At 39.9% G+C, this 22,054-nt stretch overlaps 2 protein-coding genes across 2 annotated transcripts; one reads left to right on the top strand and one right to left on the bottom strand.

The window, feature by feature from the left end:
• Nucleotides 1–1,094: 1,094 nt before the first annotated feature.
• LOC144705752 (uncharacterized) lies at nt 1,095–2,171 on the bottom strand. Its single transcript, XM_078578558.1, has one exon. It carries the CDS (start codon nt 2,050–2,052, stop codon nt 1,222–1,224), a length of 831 nt encoding a protein of 276 aa, XP_078434684.1. The 5' UTR covers nt 2,053–2,171; the 3' UTR covers nt 1,095–1,221.
• Nucleotides 2,172–15,082: 12,911 nt separating this feature from the next.
• LOC144705441 (CBS domain-containing protein CBSCBSPB1-like) lies at nt 15,083–20,442 on the top strand. Its single transcript, XM_078578110.1, has 14 exons — nt 15,083–15,412; nt 15,915–16,083; nt 16,178–16,310; nt 16,896–17,066; nt 17,209–17,287; nt 17,388–17,501; nt 17,584–17,650; nt 17,880–17,985; nt 18,073–18,131; nt 18,228–18,334; nt 18,954–19,087; nt 19,174–19,259; nt 19,950–20,039; nt 20,105–20,442. Exons 1-14 carry the CDS (start codon nt 15,282–15,284, stop codon nt 20,279–20,281), a joined length of 1,623 nt encoding a protein of 540 aa, XP_078434236.1. The 5' UTR covers nt 15,083–15,281; the 3' UTR covers nt 20,282–20,442.
• The last annotated feature ends 1,612 nt before the right edge of the window (nt 20,443–22,054 follow it).

Below are 22,054 nucleotides of genomic sequence, written 5' to 3' on the forward strand. Positions count from 1 at the left end.
TTTAATAAATAAGTGAAAGAAAACTGAATATCATTTGCTTCCTGCATATGAAGTTCTCACATAGCTCGAAGGGTCTAGTGTGATGCCCCGAGAGCAAGACGAGTCAGCTTATCTCAGTCATGCCATATTGGCTCATGTGACCTTGTCTCATGTGCCACAGATATTGGATCTGATGGTTAGACATGGATGCCACTGCAGCTTTACCGACAAATATTCAAGATGACCTGAGCTTGTTTGCTCACTTTAAATGGACTATCTTCACCAACAATTTTATATCCCTGGGAATCAAGAGCAGTGAAGGAGATGAGGTTTCTTCTCAACTTAGGGTCATACTTTACATTATTTAAGCTCCAACAATGACTTGAGTAATGTCAAGTATCTGGAGCTTCACATACCGATAGCACTTTTTCCAATTCCCTCAATTTTGCAAGGTGTAGTTCCCCATCCTAGCAATTCCAAATCACAATGGAGAGTAAATTGTAGAGGCCTCTTGTTGAGAACAGATGTGGAAGGTGCAGGCAGAGGACTCGGACACTTCCAAAATCTCATCAGAGTGGATAAATTTGGAGCATTATGTTGCTAAGGAGAATCATCTTGAGAGCTCTATTAGTTCTTGTTCTATAATAGTCTTGCAATTATATGCCCCTTTTTGTTGCAATAATTTCAAGTCTTCTCAGTAACTCGATCTGAAGAAGAATAAACCTCAACGTCCCAGAGACCTCCTTCATTAACCAGTGTCATAGATAGTCTCAGTTAATTATAAATACAGAGAAAAACAAAAGAAGTTACAGAGAGGACAGCAAATCGTTCGAACATGCATTTTACAATTTTCTCAGAATTTGAGAGGAAAACAAAGTCACCCTAAAAGAAACCATACATCTCAAAAACCGTTTGGACGCACACTCTGGACACCTATGCTTCCCGATATTTCGTGGACCCTAAAATATAAAAAAACGAATTACTGAGGCAAATCAAAGGCGACGATTTGATCCAATGAAATGCTCGAATCCAGTTGCCTTTGTTACTGCTCTTTCGTAATATTTTTATCATATATTCCAATATCTTATGGTACGGCTATCAGAAACTGACACACATTTTTATGATAAACAACTCCTCCAGTTAAGCGCGCTGAAAGGAACAGGCAAAAATGGATCAGAGGACCAACGACGGCTACTGTCCGCAAGAGAACGGTTACCCTCTCTGTACATGAAACCAGTCCGCTCAAAAAACCTTAGAAAAGAAGGCCCTGAGACTGGTGAAATGGCCGGAGTTCCCAGCGGGAGGGACGACGAACTCTCCGCCCTTCTCCAGACTACGCTTCTCCTCAACTCCACATCTCGGCCCTTGGCTTCTAACGACAAGATTTCCACTCTGCGACGCAACCTTCAAGCCCGCGCCTTTGAGAGCGCCGCCCGCGGCCAGCTCAGGAGTCGCCTTCTTCATAGGCCGGCGGGGCTGCCAAACTGGGCTGGCTCGGCCGACGTGAACGCCACCCGCCCCGGGGCGCCCGGGGCTGCCGGCCCACCGCCGGGCCGCGCCGGTCTCGCCGCGGGAATTGCTACGCGAGCACGGCGCGCTACTCACGCGCCGCGCCGAGGCCGAAACGCCCCGCGACCTGCCGCTGCCCGTGCCCGCCGACCGGCTGCGCGAGAAAGGCCAGATGTTGATATTGATGTTGACCTCCGCTCCGCCGCCGGAGCTGCTCCTCGGAGCTCTTCTCGCTTCCTTCTCCCCCGGCTTCTTCTCACGACTCGGCCCTTTGAAGATGTCCGTCCACCGCTTCGACACGGAGATGGTTAGCCCGGCTGGCTCCGGCTCTGGCTCTGGGTTCAGCCTGGGCTCCGCCGCTGGCAGTGCTCTGACCTGATGTAGAGGGAGAATGATACCGTCGGTGAAGAGTTCGTCCGCAGATGGAAGCTCCGACGGCGACGAAGTGGGTTTGCAGACCCCCCAGAACTCGAACTCTGGAGACGAAGGGTTGGAGGTTTCATCCCCTTCTCCTACTCCGGTCGTCTCCTCTTTGCCCGTGTCTTCGGGTAACGTCTCTTCCATGGTATCTCCCAGCGGTAGAGAAAGGCCCAGCCAGGTCGATCGATATATGCGGTCTATCTGCGCGGGAGTGGGTACCGACAACAGCTATTATCTCTCTCTCTCTCTCTCTCTCTCTCTCTCTCTCTCTCTCGCTCTCTCGCTCGCTCGCTATGTATCCTGCACATGGATACCAGACACCCGGTGGCGGGGCCCAGCATTTAAGAGGCTGGCTCCCTCGCTCTATTCATCTCCTTGTTTATCTATCTAGAGAGAGAGAAAGAGAGACGCGTATTGGTTATTTAATCTTTCTCATAAAGATCTTTCTCGCTGTTCATTATGAGTAGAAATTAACGCAGCCGAAAATTTACTACTTTCAAATCAAGGTGTCAGATTCTAGCCGCCAACCTTCTCTCTCATCTATTCGGTCCCCTCTGTCCGCCCCTCCTCAAAAATAGCTGTCGTCCTTTCATGAGGGGAAACGGGACTGCCCTAACCGGTAACAATGGCGTCGAGCAGTCGAGCGCGACGATCGGACAAACGTGAAAAGATTACTTGGAGCAGGATGGTTGCTAGAAAAAAAGATAAGACTCGGAAACGGAATATCGTCATTGATCGTCTTGCACTGTTGGCTCTGAACTCTACTGTTCACGCAGCAAAAGAGGTTATACCGGCATAGTTATGCCCAGGGGCGATGGCTCCTTCTTGTCGGAAATAGAGTTCCTCGGCATTGAAATCTACTGTAGAACAGGAGAAGAGACGTTCGAGGGGATGTGGATGATCGAAGAGAGTACTGTTCCATTACGACTGTAGAGAGAAGAAGCATAAGAAGAAAGGACTGATGAATGACCATTCGATGGAACAGGTAAAGAAAATTGAAACGACAGATTGGATGTGACTGCTTGGCTCGCTCGCTAGTTGCTAGAGGCCAAATGGACGGAATGGGGAGATCTTGGAAAGCGGAAGAAAAAAGATTCGCTACTTTAGAAGTCGCGTTTTTTTGTAGAGAAGAGGAGGTCAACGGGCCCCGCCTCGCGGGCCGTCTATGAACTGGGGGGTGTTCTTTGTACCCACAATTGACCTCGGAAAATCAATCTGACTCCTTACGTCCCGCTGACAACCCGTGAGGACATTTTCTATCCATCCATCTCCCTCTTTCTATCGTTGTTACTCTATCCTTTCTTCCCATTCTATTCGTTCTTGCTCCTTTTTTTTCTTTCTTACTGCCTATTCCGTTTTCTCTATATTTTTATCCCTTGCCCCCTTCTTTTTTCTCTGTTTATTTAATCTTTTTCTCCCTTATTTCTTTCTCTCTCGTTCTAGATGGGTCGAAGGCCCCCCACAGGTCGGCCCGGTATCTCTAATCAGCTATGACTTTAGCCGACCGAGGCTTGACCATCGAAAATACATCAGGATCTTTACTTTTCTCGTTCACATCCCATAGGCCCGTGAGGTCCATCCTCTCTCTGGACATCTCTCTCTCTCAATTCATTTTTCTCCCTCTCTGTCTCTCTGGCTCTCTCACGCTAGCTCTCTGTTTTTCTGTCTCTCTCTGGCTCTCTCTTTCTAGCTCTCGCTCGTTTCATTTCTGTCTCTCTGTTTCTTTGGCTCTGTCTCACTAGCTCTCACAATTCATTTCTCTCTCGCTGTCTCTCTGGCTCTCTCGCTGTAACTCTCTCAATTCATTTCTTTTGGCTCTCTCTATAGCTCTCTCAATTCATTTCTCTATCTCTCAGTCTCTGGCTCTCTCTATAGCTCTCTCAATTCATTTCTCTATCTCTCAGTCTCTGGCTCTCTCTATAGTTCTCTCAATTCATTTCTCTATCTCTCAGTCTCTCTAGCTCTCTCTCTCTATATAGCTCTCTCAATTCATTTCTATCTCTGGCTCTCTGGCTCTCTCTTGGTAGCTCTGTCAATTCATTTCTCTCTCTGGCTCTCTAGCTCTCTCAGTTCATTTTTCTCTCCGTCTGTTTGCTCTCTGGCCCTCTTGGTCTTTCTCCATAGATCTCTCAGTTGTTTCTCTCTGGCTCTCTCTATAGCATTCTCACTTCATTTTCACTCTCTGTCTCTGTCCCTCTCTCTGCAGCTCTCTCAGTTCATTTTTCTCTCCGTCTGTTTGCTCTCTGGCCCTCTTGGTCTTTCTCCATAGATCTCTCAGTTGTTCCTCTCTGGCTCTCTCTATAGCTCTCTCACTTCATTTTCCCTCTCTGTCTCTCTGTCCCTCTCTCTGCATCTCTCTCTCTCTCTCTCTCTCTCTCTCTCTCTCTCTCTCTCTCTCTCTCTCTCTCTCTCTCTCTCTCTCTCTCTCTCTCTCTCTCTCTCTCTCTCTCCATGTCTCACAAACTGTAGCAGAAGCTCGCTCGTTTACTCTCTCATTGTCGCTTTCTCCACGATCTCGTTTACACTCCCCATCTTAATCACACTATCGTTTCTCTTTTCGCCTTGGCTCTCACACTGTCACAGAGAGTCGCTCTCTCACTGTCCCTATCTTTCTTTACATCTCTCTCTCATTCAGCCGTTGGTTCTCTTTCTGTAGTTTCCGTGCTCTCTTTCTTATCATGCAACAGACCTCCTGGCACCCCGATAAGATGTAATAGACTTCGGCTCACTTTCTACCTTCTGAATTCCCAACCCGGCAAAAAATACGACTCTAAACATTAGAGGAAGAACAGTCCGTTGGAATGCACAAAGTCAAAGCCTAGACGGGGCGCGATGCAGGGCGGAGTAAAGAGCAGGAAGATCTCCTCGACGTGCCTTGCCTTATGTGGGAGGCAGACGATAACTCTCTTCTTCTCCAACGGACTCCAGAAACAAGATAATGCAGGCCAGAGAAACCAAAGCGAGAATCATCAACCCTTGCACGATCCACGTCCATCGCCTGCCGTCCGATGAACCAACGATCTTCTTCCCGTCGTTGATTTCCGGCGAGATAGAAAGCGTCGAAGAGGTTGAAACGGCGGAAGTGCAAGAGCCGCAAGACGAAGAGACAACCATCTCTTGCCCTTGGAGAACTTCGGAACTGCAGTCGCCGCATATCTCGTCAGGGGCTTTTTCTTGGGTTTCAAGAAGGCTTCTCAACTTCCGCTTCCAGACGCGTACTTCACTCGCCATCGCTATCTCTTCGGCCGTAGACGGCGAGTTGTCGGACTGAAGCGAGTTCATCAGCAGTTTTGGCGTGTTCTCGCTCGGCTCGTTGATGGGTATCGCCGTAGAGACTGATGAACTGGGGGAAATTCGTCGGGCTTGACGGCGGCGCCGACGTGGTGCTGAGGATTTGTAAGACGTCCACTCGCGTTCTAGCTCCTGGTATCGCCGCTCAAGGTCAGGGTCCTCCATGCTTGATACTTCATGGCGTTCCTCCATTTGCTCTTCTTGTTGATAACTGTAACGCTAAGTTTGGAGAGATGGAGGAACAATGGAACATGCACTTTTTGGTGGCTTAGAGAGAGGGAGAGAGAGATGATAACTGCCCGAGGAGAAGGGGTCTTGCCAAATCAGATAACCGACGCAGGGGTCATCTTTTGAAAACTGCCGGAGTTTTCGGGTCAATCTAAATGCTTTGCGATGTTCGGAAATGCGTCGGTATCGAGTTGAATTTCAACAAATACGTGACAGAAAAATTTTGTACGTAGTTCAGAATATCCTGCTCCAGTTATTTGGTATAGCTAATGTGATCACCGCTTTCTAGAAGACACCTTAAAAGGTATATATCCCTAATTAGGGAGAATGCTCATGTCCATTAATTAATGCCTTCCTTTAAATTTTTTAATTTTTCATTTCAGAGTGAGCCTTTAGGGTTGCAGAACTTATATTCGTGCCTAGGGTTTTACGGTCCCGGTTTGGTCCAATTTTAGCAAAGTTTTAAACCTTACCTATAGTTAGGTCTGGTCCCCGTCTGATTGAGTTGACTAGTCAATATCAAAGTCAAAGTATTATGTTGATGGTTATGTTGACTATCAACTTAACTCGCTTTAAAAGTAGGGAGAATTGACTATCAACTTAACCCCTTCGCCTCCCTTCCCTTATTTCCCCCCTCTCCCTCTCTAGGTCTTTCTCCCTCCACACCTCCCCTTCTTTTGGGAGAACTGACTGGGTGAATAGAGAAGGAAGAAATTTTCAATAGATAAGAGTTTTTTATGGGTTCTTGCTTCTCGCCTTTGAAGATGAACTCCTCTTCATCAAGGGGGTGCCAATAGAAGATCAAATATATCACAGCTACGTTCACCTAAATAGAAATCTCTCCTAAGAGTTGGATTTGATATTTTAAAGAATTTTTGAAAAATATGAGATTAATATTTAACAAATTACTTCTGGTTTTGATCTGGTTTGACGCTTGGAGCTAAACCTGCCTGATCAACTGGACTGCCCTCAATTGGAGGACATTTCATCGCGGTTGGTTCCGATCTGACCAGTCATTAGTCCTAAATGTCCTACCCTACTTGTGCCATGCGTCCTGCCGTGCATGGTACACGTATGCTACACAACAAGACAGAAGTAAGACTGCACATTGGATGTGTTAAAAGTTGGTCAATTTATTTTTAAAATGAAATAAAATCGACAAACTCTGCACAAACGTTAAAAATACAAATGTACTAAAAAAATTTCTATTGTAAGTAACACAGGAAAAAAGACTACGGAGAAAATTGAAGACCTGGGAACAAATCCATTCTTTCAATATTCAAATTTGATAAAGCAATGTGTGAAAACCATTAAATCGCCAGAAAGGCCCCATTCGTAAAAAATACAACACGAAAAGAACATCAATCTACAAAGCTCAATCTTTCGTCATGGACAAGTTTAGCATGTATTAGTCAATTTAATAACTCTAATGGCCCTCAAATATTTAGTATTGAGTTCAATGAATTAATCTAATAGTAATTTAATCTAGTGGATAGGTTGAGTTGCCAACCCATAGGATGCCAAGACATACCTCGTGTTATATATGATAGACAGGAGTATATCAACCCTCACATGGAACTTTTATTGCCCTTAGTTACTGTGCATGTAAAATCCTTGTTCCACATAGGAGTCCCAAAATAGCTTATGGTATGGTTAATTTTCTGACTCAAATTTGACTCTGGGATCCGCCATACACATCATATGAGTAAGAATATTTTATCTAGACATGCTTCTTCTGATTCTCAAAATTTTCCCCCATGATCTAGACCATTCACCTCTCATTCCACTCCACCTAGTGGTCAATTTAATAGAGAAATATAGAGAAAAGCCTGAAGATTAGGCCCTTTGACTTGAACTCAAATGTATGAATTTACAATTGGAATTTAACTTGCATCGTATTCATGCTTATGCCCCTTGGAGTCAATATCCACACATTGACGTACCTTTGAATTTATGGTCTTCATTACAAACCTGTTTCTTTTGACTCCAATTTTGGATGTTCAAGTCTAGACTGATATATTTACCAAAAAAAGGTGGCTTGGATCAAGCCAAACCTATTTGACTGGTCAAATTGATTGATAAAAATCTAGGTTTATGCTTTCAAGTCAATATGAATTTATTTAATTTAATATTTTTATACAAAAATACATATCAATTTAATACCTCCTTTCTAAATGAAACTTCTTACTTTCAAAGCGAGCTTGCTTTCAAGAAAAAACTATTTCATAATTTTTTGACGTGTATTTTGATGTGTATTCCTAGTACATCAGACAAAAGTACCTTGATTTATTTTTAAATACAATATTTTAAATATTTCATGTAGATTATTTTATAATATTTTGTAATTCTGACATGGTTCTTATGGCATTAGCCTGCCCTCACAAATTTCATACCTGGTAAGAGAGAAAGGTTTGAAAACATAAAGAGATTGTGCTAATTCAAGTACTTCCCTTTTTTGTCTATTGTTTATCTCCTCTCTCCAAGTTAAGCTCACCTCCTAGTTAAGACATGTTGTGGACGTACGGTTCTACTTTCCCTATGACTTACATGTCCCTAATCATGGAATTCTAAATAGTCATCGTTCGGGTACATCAAGAAGTTTATGAAGACGATTGAGTGGTCAAGATGGGATTGTCTGCCCTTGGTATAAGAGGTGAAAGCTCAAGGAAGATGATGCGATGAAGTCCTTGATCAAGGTAGTGAAATATGAAGAGAAGAGTTGTACGATGATTTTCGAATGCAACAGTACTAACTCAGATGATCGATTAGGGTTTGGCAATTGACCATACCCCAAGTCATCATAGGAGCATCAAGTTGATGAGGGATTATACATACACGATAACCGATGATGAATAAATTATATGAGTGAGTCGATACACACTCCTTTGTATCTTCTAGAGCACGATTTGAGTTAAATCAATATGCCATTAATTAATCTATATGATAATATAGTTAATTAATTTTGAAGGCCAATAAATTTTTTTGGGCTGCTGAAGTCATTTATTGGACTAATACGTTGGCCTAGAGGGTCACACGCAAAAGGTCTTTTGGACATCGGAATATATACTTTAGTTTTGGGGGTTTTATGAAAAAATTCACTTAATATGAGTAGGGAAAGGCCTTTCAATAAAGCCACCCATGCCATAATTGTTCATAGGCCCTACCCTTCTTCTCCCTTCTTCCCACATCTCCACTCCATTCTAAATGTGATAGGGACGACGTAACGACGATGATGGAGTGTGAACGGGGCTCTTCAACGAGAAGGACGAGATCCGACATGCCGCGGATGGTGTGGATACTTTTAGAGGCAGCGCACATGAGCGGCTCCACGTGACTCGTTCTAGGATCAAAGGAATCACGGTTGTGATATGTGCCTAGGTAGTTCGTTTCAATATTTTAATGATGCAGTATGATTTTGGTAAAGTCTTCCGCTGCAGAATGTTATAATTTCTTCATTCATATCAAGGTATGTAGAACCCAACAATAAGTCTTGTGCATGTCTTTTAATATTGCATTTATTATGGTTTTTATTGCAGATTAATATGGGACATTTTCCTCAAATGATACCTTAAGACTAAAACTTCAAATGGTAATGTTTAACATTACACTTAATACAAGTTGATCATTGTCTCATTATCTTATTGGGCGAGCTATTAAAGCCACTCTTTTGGATGAGGTAGGGCACCTCTCTCTAGGAGAACATCTTGAACCAAGGAGTCGTCATCTGCAGGAAAGAAAGAAAGCATGTAAGAGAGTTCAACTCTTTCTTTATTTTTTTCTCTCACTGGGCATTCTAGGAAAGATGAATGCTCTTATATTCATCCCCCTTCTAGTATGCTTATATTGCCATTTCTCTTTCTGTAATGATTTCAGATTAAATATGGGAGAGCTGGATGCAGAAGAAGAGAAGGAAAGAAATGCACATGTCAAAGGAAAGATAGATCATTAAAGAGAGGAGGAGAGGCCAAGAATCAACTGTTGAAACAAGGTTCACGATTTCTTTTTCTTTTCATTTAATACATTGATCAACTTTGTAAAAATTAATTATGGTTTAAAAAGGATAACTAGAGAATAAATTTTGAGTATTTGGATTGTGTCTTGAAGAGGAAATAGAACAATATTAAGAAGAGCTAGTTTAGAAAGAATTGAGAAAAGGAAAGAAGGACAAATCATGGAATAGATATAGATTCAAGAATGTAATTTTTGAAAGAATTGAAAAATGGAAAGAGAACATTTTAATGGATTGGATAGAGAGAGATTTAGAAGATTGATTTTAGAAAGAATTGACGAAATGAAAGAAGAATAAGGTGTCAAGTTAAGAAGAAACATAAAAGAACTTTCTGTAGCAGTAGCTTGATTTTATCGGGCCAAAGTTATGGTGACTAACTTAAGGAGATTTTGAGTGACTTGTATTGGCAAGAATTATGACTTTTATTGGGATACTTTAGAATTTTAATTCGACACTTTTTATACATCTTATGGATTTCTATCGAAACAATGTTGGGCCCATTTAGGATGAATCTTATTAGATTTGTTTTGAAGTGAAATTTATTGGACAAAATTGAAAGGCATTAGTGGGCTGAAGTCGGAAAGTCTTTAACTCGTCTTTATTAAGTTTTTATTGGGCCAAGATTGGAATCTTGGAAGGATTCTTGGCGAGTGCTTGAATTTAAAATTTAAGGAGTGATCGAATAGTTGAATGTGATTAAGTGAGTTGATGATCAATGGAGTTGACTAGTGACTCAAAGTCAAACATTGAATTTCTATGAAAAAATAGAAGTGGAAGAATCATATTGATTATAACTATTATTTCATCATTGTTATCTCTTTATATCATTTTATCTATTTAAGTAGTTTAGAGAGTTGTAAGGGGCCAACCAAGTGACTTGTGTTGTCAACCTTTAGGTTGTGGTAGCCCCTCACAATGGATAAGGAGGTCAATTAAAGTGATCTGTGAGGTTTGAAGAAGAGGAGGTGGAAGTCTCTCTCGTCCAACAATGCCAAGAGGGCCAAGGACACCAACACATCACCAAATTTTATTCTTCTTTGATATTTGTGTGTACGTCCAAAATATTTTAGGGTGGGAGGTTTGAACTCGGGTTAGGGTTTCTTAAAAAATCTGGCAGGGATATCCCCAGGACAAGATTAAGGATATATCCCTAACCTATATTAAAATCACCTTGTTAATTTTTCTTAACCCTGCAAAACTTAGATAGGTATACCCTCACATAGAGAGGTAAATTAAAAAAAGAGATTTTAAAAGCCTAATTCACCCCCATCCAGTTAGGACTAATCCAGCAAAATGAGCCAAAAAGACTAATCCTACATCGAGGAAATGAGGATGGAGCTACAAGAATAAAAATTTAACCAAGAAATACAGGAGCTCCAGCTCTATGCTTAAGGTGATAGCATGAAAAGTCAACTCCCCACTCAGACTTTACTCAATCATGAGATTTTATTTCATGTTTATATACAATTTTATCTTCAATTGAATATGATATTCAGAACTGTGATGATATTCATTACATACATAGAGTAGTGATATAAAATGAACTGTTTTATCTTTTCAAAGAAAATTCATGAGGATGATTGAGGTGAGAAAATTTGAAGCATAACTTTCCTACAAGGTAATGCATCCTACATTCCTCCCCAAAATCTTATCATTCAGAGAAAATGAATCATGATCATTGATTAACTTTTATCTGGCATCCGAAGTAAAAATTTGAACGGAAATCAAATGTCCCGTGACATTAAGATGATGTAACAGTCCCTATTCTATTGAAATTTCAAGGTCAGAAACCTTGACCATTGTAAGGCACACAACATTGGTCATCAACACCTTCCTAAGTCCTTCAATAAACCTGCAGTTAATAAAATCTAACTGGTACTGTGTGATGTGACATATGGTTCTAGTGTCTTGGATCCACCAATTTTCATATTTATCTATAAAAACCATAGCCATAAGGTCCATAATTCTCATATGAAAAAGTTAGTAAGGTTTGTGATGAAATTAAATGGCATGAAAGCTAGTCTCCCTTTTACGTCTCATTTAAGCACCTTGAAAATTTATGTACATTAAAATTAATGTGAGATGTTTACAATGAATTGAAAGAATATAAGTAATGTTTAGTTTAATAGAATGAGATTATGTGCATGATCTCTTATATTTAAACACATATTGTAAGTGTTCATATTCATGGGATATTTAATAAGGACATCAAAATATCTGGATATAGTAAATTAACTTCTCCTGCTCACATGGTAAGTATTATTAATTATTTCACCGTTAGTGTGGTATAATAGTTCACTTTATTGATCCATGTAAATCTCTGAATGGATTTGCACTTAAATTTAATCATGTTGACTCTTGTCAAAGTTGTGTAAGTGATCCTCAAACCTGAGACACTAAAGACATATTTTGTGTTTTGACAATGATCTACTTGTCCCAGATCATATGATCTCTAGGAAGATTATACAAGCAATCATTTTCCAAGGTGGTGGAAATGTAGATATAGGGTTCTACAATAATTAGCTTTTGTATTAATTAGGATTTTATAGTTTAACATGCTTTAAGTCATCAAAGGTGTGTCACAGATGAAGGATTATACATACATAGTAACTAGTTATAGGAAGTTATCGTGAAAGAGTTGATAATCTCTACAATTTTTAAACGTGATGTAGCTTGACACATGTTGGTAACTCAGATTATCGATTAGGTTAAATTAATCTATGGTTTACTAATACTATATGTGATATTATCTAACTAACATGTTAAGTCAATAGGAATTACGGGGCTTATAAAGTTATCAACTATTCCAGTAAACGAGCCAAGAGGCTTACATCTACATGGTTCGTTAGATGGCCAAGGATATCAATAGAACATAAGGGTTTTTAATTAAAAATATCATTAAGTAGAAAAGTATATAAAGTCCCAAATGAAATTCCATGCAAGTCTTTATGTGGGAGAACATCCTTCTTTGCCCTCACTCATTGGGTGTCCTCCCTTTCAAGTGTGAATATAATGGCATGAAGATCATCTCAGATTGATGCAGATACTTTTTCATTAGAAGATGCATACATATGACCTGTTCAGGGCCTTCTGGATAGGTGTAGAATCCAGACATTCATAATACTCAAGGTGACTCATTCAATGCACTGATTGGTGGCTCATTCAATGCCACAAGAGGTGAGTCCTACATAAATATGTTTTTAATTTTATTTTAGATTCCATTTTGATTATTTTATTGACTTATGTGAAATTTTTTTGGATTATCAATCATGATAATAAAACATAATAACAAAAAAATATGTGGTTTATATTTTTCATTAGGCCCAAGAAAAAATATTTAGAATGATTTTTTACTTCAATAATATATAATTAATGAAGTAGAAGGGGTTGATACACATGAGGCATACATTCAATTATGATATTTTCCCAAGTTTGGAAATGAGGGAAAGGGTTTTGTAAGAGATAATTATATTTTTTGAATTTATTTCTACATCTCATCAATTATATATATATATGTCTAGTATTTTTATTCCAGCAGACCAGGAAAAATATGACAATATGTATAGAATTCTACGATTTTTTGTAAAGTATTTTAAATTTATAGAAATTTAAACAACATTTTTATGAGAAATGTCATTATTTTTATTGTTTACATTTTTATATTTTATAGAATTAATTAAAAAATGATTATTAATAATGGAAAATATTAAGGTACTTTTTCCAAATTGTATTTATTTTTTGAAATGCTAATTTTTTAATGTTACCTTGTATGGCTGTCAACTGCTAGCCGTGAGGCACTAGGCATATTGTATTGGTCAGCTAGGTCATACAGATAATGAGAGATTCAAATTTCCTTGCCTTGGGTGGGACTAAGAGAAGAGAGAGAGAGAGAAAATAGTAGTACAAAGCATATAGAAATAGAAATTTAGACAAAACGAAGAGAATATAGATATAAGTTCCAAAAATGTTGATGATCATGTCTGGAGAACCTAATGGCTATCTGTCAACTTGGATACTTGTATTACACAAGGATGAATGATAGCACACTTCTTATTAGATTAAAATCGTGAATTTATATTTTTCAAATTAAAAATCTTCAAATATGTGTGTAATCAAGCTTAAAGTGATGAAATTTACTTTGAGAATGCATAATCATTTTTTCTGGTTTTGGTACTTTTGTAGAGTTTTCTGACATAATATTCATAAAGAAAATTAAATTCTAAGTCAAAATATATTTTTGGAAAATTTTGATATTAAATTCTTGTACATATTAATTTTCAGGTAATAGTATATTTTTTGAGAATTAATCAAATCCTACATTTGATTTTAAATGCATATTTCATTATGAATTGTGCTCCACCACCCATTGTTGTCTTATTTATTCATGCAAAGGCCAATCATTTAGTTTAGCCGATATTAGATGTGATAATCAATGCCATAGACAATGCCATAGAGAATGTTTCATGCAATGAAAAAAGTGCCATTATGGCATCTCAAAGGACAATGCCATAGAGGGCCAAAATCATGAGCAAATGCCTACCTTTAAATGTTCATGGACATGCGGCTACATGATAAAAAGCAATAGTTTGATTCATAGTAAATGCAAGGGAACATGTCTACACACTTCAGTGCCACAACTTTGATGATTTAAATAAATATTAATGTGATTGGACAGTAGGATATTGACAACAAAAAAACTTAAAATTGGGTTAAATGTAGTGTTAAATTCAAAACAACGAGGACACATGGAATTCTTAGGATTGGTCAATAGCAAGAACTGAGAGAATGTTTCAAGGAATTCTAGGATGGGGCAAATCAATACTTAAACGCAGAAATATACGTAAAAAAATCATTGGATGAGTCCAAGGATTCCACTAACAGATCAATAATACTCCTGTGGGTTGATGAGGAAAGGAAAAATGAACATCGTAGGATGATCAAACTTCAAATCAAGATATCTGACAATCTAGAAGGAGTTTTAGGGCGAATCTTTGATAGTAGCTTTGCCTCTCAACGTTATCCATCCATACCTTGAATCAACAAATATATTTTCATATCAATGTAAATTTTATCTTAGAATTAAACCTACATTGGTAGGTGTAGTGAAATATGTTGATTTTAAAATACTCCAAGTTTTCGTTGTGCAAAGTGTTGATAAAAATTAAAAGACAAAACATAGGTGGAGGGCCTCTTCTACTTTTGTAAATCTGCTTGATCATGGCAGAATAAATGATACACAATTATTTTTCTTTACATTTACATGTCTACTTATTCTCAACACGCATCTATCCATCCATCCATATCTAATTAATACCACTTATGCCTGAAACCACGAATAAACTAAAGTCTCTATCAAAAAAAGTTGTGAACTGCAAAAAATATATCTCAAAAATATCCGGATAATGTTCCACTAGTGTACAAAAATTTCCACACCATTCACTAGGGTACACAAATAATACAATGAAAAGGGTATTCTTCCATAGGAGTCTGAGAGCCTCAAAATAATTGTGGATTCAAACTTGTCTGATGCTCTGGGATAGAGCCATGTACTGCCATGATGGAGCTGAATGCGGTCACCTTCATGGGGGTGAGCGTAACTCCAACATGGCCTGTTACTGGAAGCTACGCAAAAACGAATTGGTGAATTCGTAGGGACAAGAGAGAAAGAAAGAGAGGGTCTTTGGTTGTCCTCAAAACGGGAGGTGGAGGAAGGATTGCTCGGGGAGAAAGGCGCGGGATTGGCTGTCTCGTCGATCCCCATCCCGTGGGAGGGCGGAAGGTCGATCCCCGTCGGCTCTCCGGGCAAGAATCCGGCCTTTTTCTCTTCTGGGTCGTTTGATCGGAGATGGACGGCGGAGGAGGAGGTGGGTCGTCGGCGAGGAGGAGCCTGTCTATGAGTAACGTTCCGGGGAGGAGAAAACTCCCTGAGAATGGTGACTATGACTCCCCGAGAAGGCCCTCATCGTCTCGCGCCGGGTAATCGCCGTTGATGAATCATGCTGAGTCGTTTTGATTGTTTAATTCGTAATGTAATCCCGTCTCCGATCCTTTCCGGTTAGGATATGATCGTTGTTTGTCGGATTTTTTGGAATTTTTTGTCTCCCTAATCAACCGACGTTCGTTAAATTTTGCTTTGTTCATTGCCTGTTCTGTTTTCTCGTTCTTTAAGATGGACTGGTTTTCTTCGGTGCATTTTAAGGTCGACATGGTTCATTTTTCTTGGAAGCTTGTCCATTAAAACTAGAAATTTGAAAATTTTCGATACGTAGTGTTACAGCGTCCTTGAATTAAGCATTTGCTTGTTTCTCTTAATTCTATCGTTTTAATTCGCATCCGGGTCGAACTTCTTATGTGGTAATATGCCATTTGTGATGGGTTTGTAGAAGAATTACGCTACAGTCATACGGTGAAGAGATTGATGTTTGGGCTTCTTTCGTCAAAATTTTTAAATATTGAAAACTTGCAATTTTTCGTCCAGGATCCTGGGTGGTGAGCGAACAGTGAAGAGATTGCGGTTGTCAAAGGCTTTGACAATTCCTGAAAGCACAACCGTTCAGGAAGCTTGCCGCCGGATGGCTGCCCGAAGAGTTGATGCTGTATTGCTAACTGACTCCAATGCTTTGCTCTGCGGAATCCTCACAGATAAGGTTCTATGGAGATGGTTATTTAATAAAGATCAGTGCTTTCCCCTCATTTTTGGCCAAGTGCAAGTTTTACTTATTTTTCTTCTATGACTTATAGGATATTGCAACTAGAGTCATAGCATGCGAACTCAAGCCGGAAGATACGCCTGTATCTAAAGTCATGACCCGGAACCCCATGTTCGTTCTCTCAGACACACTAGCGGTAGAGGCATTGCAGAAGATGGTCCATGGTAACTTCAATAAATTCCAATTAATTCCGTTTACTGACAAGGGTTTTCATTGTCTAAAGTCTGATTTTTCATCAGCCAGTTTGCAGATAATGAAAAAAAACAGCATTTAAAAACCCATCACCATCATTGTACTGGTTTACAGTTTGAGTGAGGACGGTGATTTCAGCATATTTATCATCATCCTAATGCAGACGAGTAACAATGATTATTTCGTCATTGCCTCTAGTCATCTGAGTTAGGTTAACAGAGGGGTAATGCCTAGAGGTAATGATGACTACTTCTTATCATCACCATCATTGTCCGCAGCTTGAGTGACAGTGACTAGTTCTTTTAATCTTCATCCTACCACATGTGGATTACGATGATGATAGTGTTATCATTTTTTGTCATGTGAGTGAGGTTAGCAATGAGACGATGATGAAATAAAAGCATGATCATCATCATCATCATCCCGGTGAGGACGAATGATGGGGATCCTGACTATTCATCATTCTCCTCCTGTCATTGTCATTGGCGACGGAGAAGACTAATGAGCCATGTCTTGTTCCCCAAATACCCATGTTTCAAATATTTGTCTGTCTGCAGGAAAATTTAGGCACTTGCCGGTTGTGGAAAATGGTGAGGTGATTGCGTTGCTTGATATTGCAAAATGCCTTTACGATGCCATTGCGAGAATGGAAAGAGCAGCAGAAAAGGGAAAGGCAATCGCTGCTGCTGTTGAAGGGGTTGAGAAACACTGGGGAGCATCATTGTCCGGTATGTTTATTTCTGATTTTATCAGTGATTCTGTTATTTGAATTTCCCCTTTTTCTCAATAATTTGAAATGACAGTAATATCCCTGGGCGGATTTGGGGATGATATTCCAGAAGACTTATAACACGATCTTGGATTCTGTAGGCCCGAACACGTTCATTGAAACTCTAAGAGACCGGATGTTCAGGCCATCATTATCCACCATCATTTCGGAGAATTCAAAGTAGGTAATATGTTTCTTTCTTTTGGATCCTTCCTGCACTAAATTCATTATCTTTTCCTTAAATGAATTTAAATATGTTTCATCTTCTTTTGTTTCATAGGCTTGCTGTGGTTTCCCCAACGGACTCCGTTCTAACTGCGACAAAAAGGATGTTGGAACTGAAATTGAATGCAGCCATTGTTACAGTTGATAAAAAGCCTCGTGGGATATTGACGTACGCCACTCTCCTTTCATGCCGGTACAGTCGGTTCTGAAATTTTGATAATTATTCTGAGAAGTTTACCTTTGTCTTTTAGTTCAAGGGACATTTTGATGCGTGTCATCAGCCAGAATCTTTCTCCAGAATCAACCCCTGTCGAAAAGGTGTGCCAATCATCTTCAAAATATTTATTTGAGTTGTTTTTTCCGGCCTTCATCTCATCATAATTAGTAGTCAGAAACTGTAATATCTTTTTCTGCTCCTATCTTGATAAGTTTAGGCGTTTACACTGAAACAATGCTACATTTTGAAGATAAGCTTTTGAAATTCGCCTATGTCCTGCCACATGGTCTTGTTACGGCAAAAATCTCATGGTATTAATGCCTTACTCAGGTCATGACGCCAAATCCTGAATGCGTGACAATTGACACGCCAATCGTGGATGCATTACATACCATGCATGAAGGAAAATTCTTACATCTTCCCGTCATCGACAGAGGTAAAGTTTACCAGGCATTTAAACTGATATGAAATTCCCTCATGATTAACATTCAGAAGCATTATTTTCTCCCTGTAAATCACTCAGATGGGAATATTTTTTCTGCCATCGATGTTATTCAGATCACCCATGCTGCAGTAGCCACGGTAAGTTTTTTCTTGTATTTCTTCTTCTTCCATTTCAGTCAGTCTCTTAGTATATAAACAAAAACGTTGTCCTAAATGTAATGAAATCGTTGTCAGGTGGGAAGCACCGGTGGGATTGGTAACGAGACAAACAACATGATGCAGAAGTTTTGGGACTCAGCTATGGCTGTCGGGCCCGTTGATGATGATGACGACACCATGAGGTCACACCTCTCTCCTCACTCAGTTGTAATGTTCATTAAATCACCAATCCAATTGGGTCTTCAATCTGTTCGATCGTCAGCGAGTTTGGTCCACGGTCAGGGCCAATCATATCGATTGGCTACCTTAGTCGAGATAGTCAATCACGAGTCGATGCAATCCTCGTCCAGATTGTCCAATCAGACTGCCCGATCAGGGCCCGCTGAGATGTAAATTATCAGCAAAATGTGGGGAAAATACTATCTATCACTTTCAGTTTTGACCGCTGAATTTTCGCCCTTTCACGCATGGCAGTGATGTTGACACATGCCTAAGCTTTCCAATAGACAAACATGAAAGTCTGCTATAGTCACCTGACAGATCGATCAGATCTAATACATTCTGGTCAATGATCCTTAATCAAGTTATAGTGGGTATCATCCGCATGATTGAGATCCAACCTGTCAGATTGATCGACTGATCAATCAAATGGAGTTTTTTGATCTAGGGATCACTCGGTGCTGCTGATCAAAGGGAATCTGTTCGGATCATGGTTGGATCTCAGAACACTACCATGTCGGAAATCACCTGATTAAATAACTGAAAATCTCTCTTGTGACTTAATCGTGATGACATGTTTAGTGAAGGGTCGACTAAGCTTGCTTCGGAGGGAACAGATGCGGGGAGACAGGGCACTTACGCATCCTCTGGCCTGGTCAACATGTTCAACTTCAAGCTTGAGGACAAGAAAGGCAGGAAACACAGGTTCAATTGCGGTATTCAACGTTCCCTTGATCTCAACCATTGATGTTCTTTCCTGATCAGAGAAGCCATGATGTCTGATTCATACCCAACATCACAGAGACCAAGAGCATGACAGATCTCATAACTTGCATTCTTCAGAGGGTGGGCAGCGATATTGACCGAAATAATCTTCCCCAGATCATGGTGAGCCAATTTTATGCCATTTCTTTCATATTGAAGTCAACAAAGAATTTCATTAGTTGTCCTGGGTCTTGTGAATTCCATATAGACATTTAAGAAAAGGCTGAGGGATTTATAATCTATTTTAGTCTTTTTTAGTATAAAACCAAAAATAGGATGCCGGGAATACATAAGTAGAATGAGCTCAATCTTTTTTTTATCAACGGATCAATCAAATGCAATCTGTTCTGATCATGATCAAGAGCTCAGAATGCTCTACTCGGTTGGAACTCACTTGGTTAAATAACTGAGAATCTCCGCATAAAAAAATCAATAAATATTTATGTTTTTTATGGCAAATCGTAATTTTCTGTTGTTTATGTAAAATGAATAATTATGAATTCATTAGCTATTATGGAAAGAATTCAACATCGAGGGAACTTTGCATGGATCTCGATTTTCCCCATTGGCTCTCTTACAGGAAATAAATCATCTTTCCTTGTAGCACGAGGATGGAGATCACAATAAGGATGTCAAAATGTATATGTAGAATACATCTGTGATTATACCATTCCTCCATGACCTACGTCAATTTCTATTTTCTAGATAAAATAGAGATAATTCTGAATTATCAATTAAAAAATATAGAAACCTTTCTTGGATTTTGAGTGTGCCAATTGAATCTCTTAAAAAAATGTTTCTATTTCCTGGTAGTACGAAGATGAAGATTGCGACAAGGTGGTTCTTGCTTCGGATAATGATCTAGCTGCTGCCCTGGAGCACGCCAGGCTTGCTGGTTGGAAGGTATATCCAATATTTTAGTTGTGAAAATAAAGACAAAACTTTGAGTTATTGGTCTTGTTGTGCAGGGCTTGAGGCTGCATCTGGAATATGGAGGCGGGAGCGGCAAGCGAGGTGCTGAGTCTGGTGGGGTGGAGTTGGCGCGCAAGGATGCATGGGCATCGGCATATAGTGCGGTGGCCGCTGGGGCAGCACTGGTGGCTGGGCTCGGAGTGATGGCTTACCTCAGGCGGGCAGGTTCATAATATATTCCTTGTTGAGTGTTAATGAAAGATGAATCTTTCAAAGAACATATAATGGATGTGTGAGCCAGATAAATGAAGCGTCTGAGATCTAGATAAGGTATCATCTAGTGTTCAGCTTTGGGTTCTCTTTCTCCAAGTACCAACGAGTAGTGTTTGCGACCTGTCATCTGTCAGATCTTGTACAGACTCGAACATAGCATAAGTAGTTGTTCCACGGAATGGTATACTCTAGCAGGATCTGGTTCTTGTTGGTTACTGAAGGTCTTAATAGATCTTCAGGTACTGGCGGCGCGGCTATGTAGATGACCTGATCTTCAGGTACTGGCGGCACGGCTATGTAGATGACCTGATCTTCAGGTACTGGCGGCGCGGCTATGTAGATGACCTGATGGTCATGATGAAAGAAGATGGGAGACTATCCCCCTAATACAAGAGATGAGCTCAGGCAATTGGTTGCAGTATGCTGCCTAACCGGTCTCATGTGTTGTCAGCATCACCTTCATATGGATCATCCTTGACAATGTCCACTTGCAATGGAACCGATGGTGGAGGCACAACAAGTGCAACACACCAGGACCTCAAGGCTGATTTGACAACAAGTTTTGACACATGGGTAACTCATGGAACATGCCTTTTGATAGTAAATTGCTCGTTGATGCCGATTAGGGAGACAAAGGTCCACCTCATTCAAGAGAGCAACTGAAGATCCAACTGAGGACAACAGTCGGCAAAGAAATGGTCTCACTTTTTAAACGACAATGAAAAGACCAGTTGCTATGACTGAAGGACAATGGTTGGCAGTGCAACGTCTCCTTTTGAGGCTATAAGTAACCCTGTAATGACCTAAGTCCATAGAGGCTTTTCTTACCAAATTATGTCTCCCAGGGCGACGGCTCCGCCTGTCGCCTTGTCCATCCTCTGATCCCCGTCTCTCTTTCATTCTCTAAGGTTTCAGCCTTATTGACTTATTAAAAGTCGTGAGATGGCCCTTCTTCTCTATTTCCATATTCTTGGAGACATTGGCATTTCATGTTTCTTAAGAATTCGTACTTGAGGAACATCATTTTCTTGTTACTGGTACTATTCTTTGTGATATCGGCAACTTATTTGTAAGTCGAATGTCAATGAACATGGAAGGACGATAGGGATGCTTCAGAACTTGGTGCACAACTATGGTTGTGCCCTCCCCACTGTGTTTCCAAACACTATCTCTAATTGAAAGGAACCACAAGCAGTGTTACATATAGACAAGGATGGTGTACTGTAGAGAGATTTTTATGCCCTTCAAATCATATAGGACAGTGCGATCAGCATACTCCACCTGATATTGAAAAATGACTGCACAGTCGTCTTTAGACTTCTTGTATCTGTTTCGCAACAAAACAAAATTCTGCTCATGGAAGAGCAATCAAGTGTACCTTCATACCCATTTTCATTAAATATTTCAGGATTGAGGCCTTTCGAAGGTCCCCATGTTCATGATGTAGAAGTTGACATGGGGACCTCTCAAACATCATCCCTGACAATGCTTGAGTGGACACAGGGCCAGCGCTGCTGCTACCAGCAGCCATATGGATTTTTCTATATAGTTGATGATAAGAGTGGAAAAAAATTGAATTCCAATTTTTAGCAGAAAATAAAAATTAAAATATAAGTTAAACTTTAATAATGAAGGACAAAGTAGTATTTCACTTAAGATAAACTTTAAATAGTTCCCATAACACACACCATATATATAATATATATGTTGGTAAGAGTTGAGATATCAGAAAC

This window comes from Wolffia australiana, chromosome 7, assembly GCF_029677425.1.
Source record: "Wolffia australiana isolate 7733 chromosome 7, ASM2967742v1".
NCBI classification, from domain to species: domain Eukaryota; kingdom Viridiplantae; phylum Streptophyta; class Magnoliopsida; order Alismatales; family Araceae; genus Wolffia; species Wolffia australiana.